General features: G+C 36.9%; 1 protein-coding gene across 1 annotated transcript; it reads left to right on the plus strand.

The window, feature by feature from the left end:
* On the plus strand, positions 30-2,757 carry LOC109842902 (transcription repressor MYB5-like). Its single transcript, XM_020411815.1, has 2 exons — positions 30-382; positions 2,148-2,757. Exons 1-2 carry the CDS (start codon positions 66-68, stop codon positions 2,551-2,553), a joined length of 723 nt encoding a protein of 240 aa, XP_020267404.1. The 5' UTR covers positions 30-65; the 3' UTR covers positions 2,554-2,757.

The raw sequence follows: 3,771 nt of genomic DNA on the forward strand, positions 1-3,771 counted from the left end.
AAACAAAAAAAAAAAAAAAAAAGCACCATCTCCCTCAAACAACAATCCGAGAAGAAGAACAACTAATGGGAAATCCAAACCCTTCGTCGTCATCCTCTCCGAGATCCGGCCCAAAAGGAAAGCCAACGACGCCATGCTGCAGCAAAGTTGGCCTTAAGCGAGGCCCATGGACTCCAGAAGAGGATGACATACTGTCCAAGTTCGTGAAGAAGGAAGGGGAGGGGAGGTGGAGGACGCTGCCGAAGCGGGCCGGGCTTCTGAGGTGCGGGAAGAGTTGTCGGTTGAGGTGGATGAATTATTTGAGGCCCAGCATCAAGCACGGCCCGATTGCGTCGGACGAGGAGGATCTTATCCTTAGGCTCCACAGGCTTCTTGGTAACAGGTACTGATTCTTCATGTTCTTCATATAATAACATACTAGTGTGCAGCTGCGCACGGTGTTTTTTTTTTTTGCTACAGTGTTCCCGCCGTTTTTAAACTCTCCCGGATTGAATTTTCTGGGGTGCTACAGTAACTCGCCTGCTACAGTGCAATTCCCGAGTTGCTACAGTAACCGATCTGCCACAGTGGCTTTTAAACTTCTCAGCTGCTACAGTAATACTGCTACAGTAAATCTACTGTAGCATTTACTGTAGCATGAACAGTAACTCTTTGTTTCCCCCATTTGTATAAAAGAATAGATTCATATCATCAGCTGTATAATTTATTGGCTTGTTTTGTTTGGTATTTGAATGATTCATTTAAGCCATGTTATCTTTTCTTACGAGCTTCTTTTTTTTTTTTGGTAGTTAGATCTATGTGTGATATTTAGGGTTTGATTATGAATTGAAACTGGCTAGCTGGGTAGTCTTATGATAGTCCTTTTTGAGGAGTATTTTTATATGGTCTTTAGGGTTATCATTATGAATCTAATATGGCTAATGGTTAGGCTTCAGTCGCAATTTTACTAATTAATGAAGTTCATGCGCCAACTTTCTTTTGGTTTCTACGCAAATCTCTACCAATAATTTACTCAATCTTTCTCTTCAACTATTAGGGCTTCTAATTCCCTTTTATCATATATCATTTTATGCAACTTTGTACTGTACTTGAAGGTTTGTTTCCAACCTTTACCAATCGTTCTTTAGGATGTTTTATTAGCGTTCATAGCTAAATTTATATATGTTTTTTAGGGTTTCTTTTTATATAGCTAGCTACTCTTTTTTTTTTTTTGATCAATGAAAATTTTATTCGTTTACCAATATGTGAAAATATGTACATATCAAGACACTCAGTAGTAAGAACTGAGATTACAACCAGAAACATGTATCAAATATCAACCAACACCCTCAAGTTTTTACCAAAACAGGGAGAGATCCCCTGTCTGAAGAGTGAGGACTATTTAGAAGGATGTTTTTTTTTTGGGTCAATGAACTTAAATTTTATTCATTTCCCAAATTGAAACATTTTGAAGAACATCAAAGAACCAGGAAACCTGGAAACTCAAAAAGAAGATTACAAGCTCTCAAGTATCTCTTTCAATTTAGAAGGATGTTTGAAACATCAAATTTGATAACTTTAACAATTTGCTCAGCATCCTTAGTATCCTGTGTGAAAATCCTTGCATTTCTTTCCCGCCAAATGTGATAAATTGACGCTGTCAAAGCCAGCCTCTTTAGCTCATGTCCACTTCCTCTCAACCTTGTGAACCAATTCATTAGTAGAGCCCAGTTATTCGATTTCCACTTGAAATCTAACCAGTCCATAATATTGTTCCAAATACCGCAGGAGAAAGGGCATTCGAAGAACAAATGATCCCTACACTCCATGCCAACACCCATGCATAAAAAGCAGCAATTATTACTTATAATCCTTCTCTTTAACAGCCTGTCTTGAGTTAAAAGCCTATCTTGGATATAGCTAGCTACTTAGCTTACTACGATTTCTCACATTCAATTAAATTTCAATTTTGACTTATTAGATTGAGTTTATGCAGCTAACATATATATCTATCTAGGGTTTCCTTGCAAATCTTTTCTCATGATAACTTCTTTCTTTCAGTTAGTTAGGGTTTCTGATGACCCTTTTATCATGTATATATCACAATTTTTTTTTGCTATTTTGTGCTAATTGTTTTTCTGAATTTACAATAATATTTTAATGAGCAGGTGGTCTCTGATAGCTGGAAGGATCCCTGGTCGCACCGACAATGAGATCAAGAACTACTGGAACACATATCTAAGCAAGAAGCTCATCAGCCAAGGAATTGATCCAAGAACCCACAAACCTTTGAATCTCAATAACCCTAACCCTAACCCTAACGATCTCCAAACACCCATACCCCCAGCAAATCCTAATCCTACATCTTCTGAGCTCAATAGTAGTTGTTACCTAAGTGAAATTGATATCAATAGCGGAGAGGATACAGCATTAATGGATTGCTACCCTGAAGATGACTTCTCGTCCTTTCTTGATTCGTTGATTAACGACGACGTGTTTGTGCACCAACAGAACAATGAGAAAACATCAGATCAAGATGTCAATGCTCAGTTTGTGAACTGCACCGGGAAATAATTTAGTAGAATAACGTGCATACTAATTAGTATTGTTAATTAACAATTAACAATGTCTAATTATGTGTTGTATGTAAGACTAGAACCTTGGACTGTATAATGTAGGTTGGTATACTACCGAATGAATTTGTCTATGAGACTATATATGCTTGTAATGAAACATCAGAACGATAGAATTTCTTAACATGGAGGTTTCTTGATATTATACTCAGAAGTAGAGCTTTCTTTCTTGATATTATACTCAAAAGTATCGCTTTCTTTCTAATGAAATCATTGTTTAATTAAGTTTATTTGCAAGTTGAAATAAACATTTTCTGAGACAAAAAGAAAAAAAAAGAAAAAAAAAAGAAAAATGGGAGGAATGTTGTTAATTGCCCAAGTGCGCGATATATCTTCTTCGTACTAAATTTAACATTTTTTAAGAAAGGGAAAAAACAACATTTCTTCAACGGAGTTTATGTTCGTGTCTTAATTGATAGAAATATTGCCAAACTGAATGTCAATAGTGGAAAAATTAATTAGTGTTGATTTCTTATTCATTCACTGATTTCACTCCACTAATTAAGGGAAATTGTCAATATTTTTGCATTAGGCACAGACAATGTTTTAAAAAACATATGCTTAGAACGCCTAGGGCCGGCGTACGCTTAGACCTAGGTTATACCTAGACTATCTGTCTAACGCCTAGCGCCTAGCACCTAGCTAGTACTTAGGCTGCTTATCTAGGTTTCGGGAGCGCCTAGGGGAGTGTAGTATGCTTTCGTGGATTGAACCCTTTAGGTATTGATTGTGATATCCTCTTTTGTAGTCTCCACGTCCTCCAAACTCCTCTAGCCTCAAACTATGAACATCTCTTCTACCTCAACAAAACCTTCTCCACCACCAATTAAAGAAAGAAAGAAATCCGTCTAGGCATCAATCCGGTGCCTAAACTTTATATACCATTGGCATTTACTATCAAATTTTTATGATTTTAAATAAAATATAAGAAAACCGCTAGGCCCCGCCTCCCGTCTACGTGCCTAGGTGCTAGGCATTGGGTCCAATGCCGAGGCCACCTAACCTAATGCTTTATGTAACCTTGGTACTATATCTTCTTTGATCAAATTATGTTTTATGGAGTTAGAAATAATGGTAAACATGAAACTGGTTCAAATTAAGCAAGGACTTGCGGATACTGAATACAAGTTGTTAAGAAAATGACATTACATGAAGATTT

Source organism: Asparagus officinalis, chromosome 1 (assembly GCF_001876935.1).
Source record: "Asparagus officinalis chromosome 1, Aspof.V1, whole genome shotgun sequence".
Lineage (NCBI taxonomy): Eukaryota > Viridiplantae > Streptophyta > Magnoliopsida > Asparagales > Asparagaceae > Asparagus > Asparagus officinalis.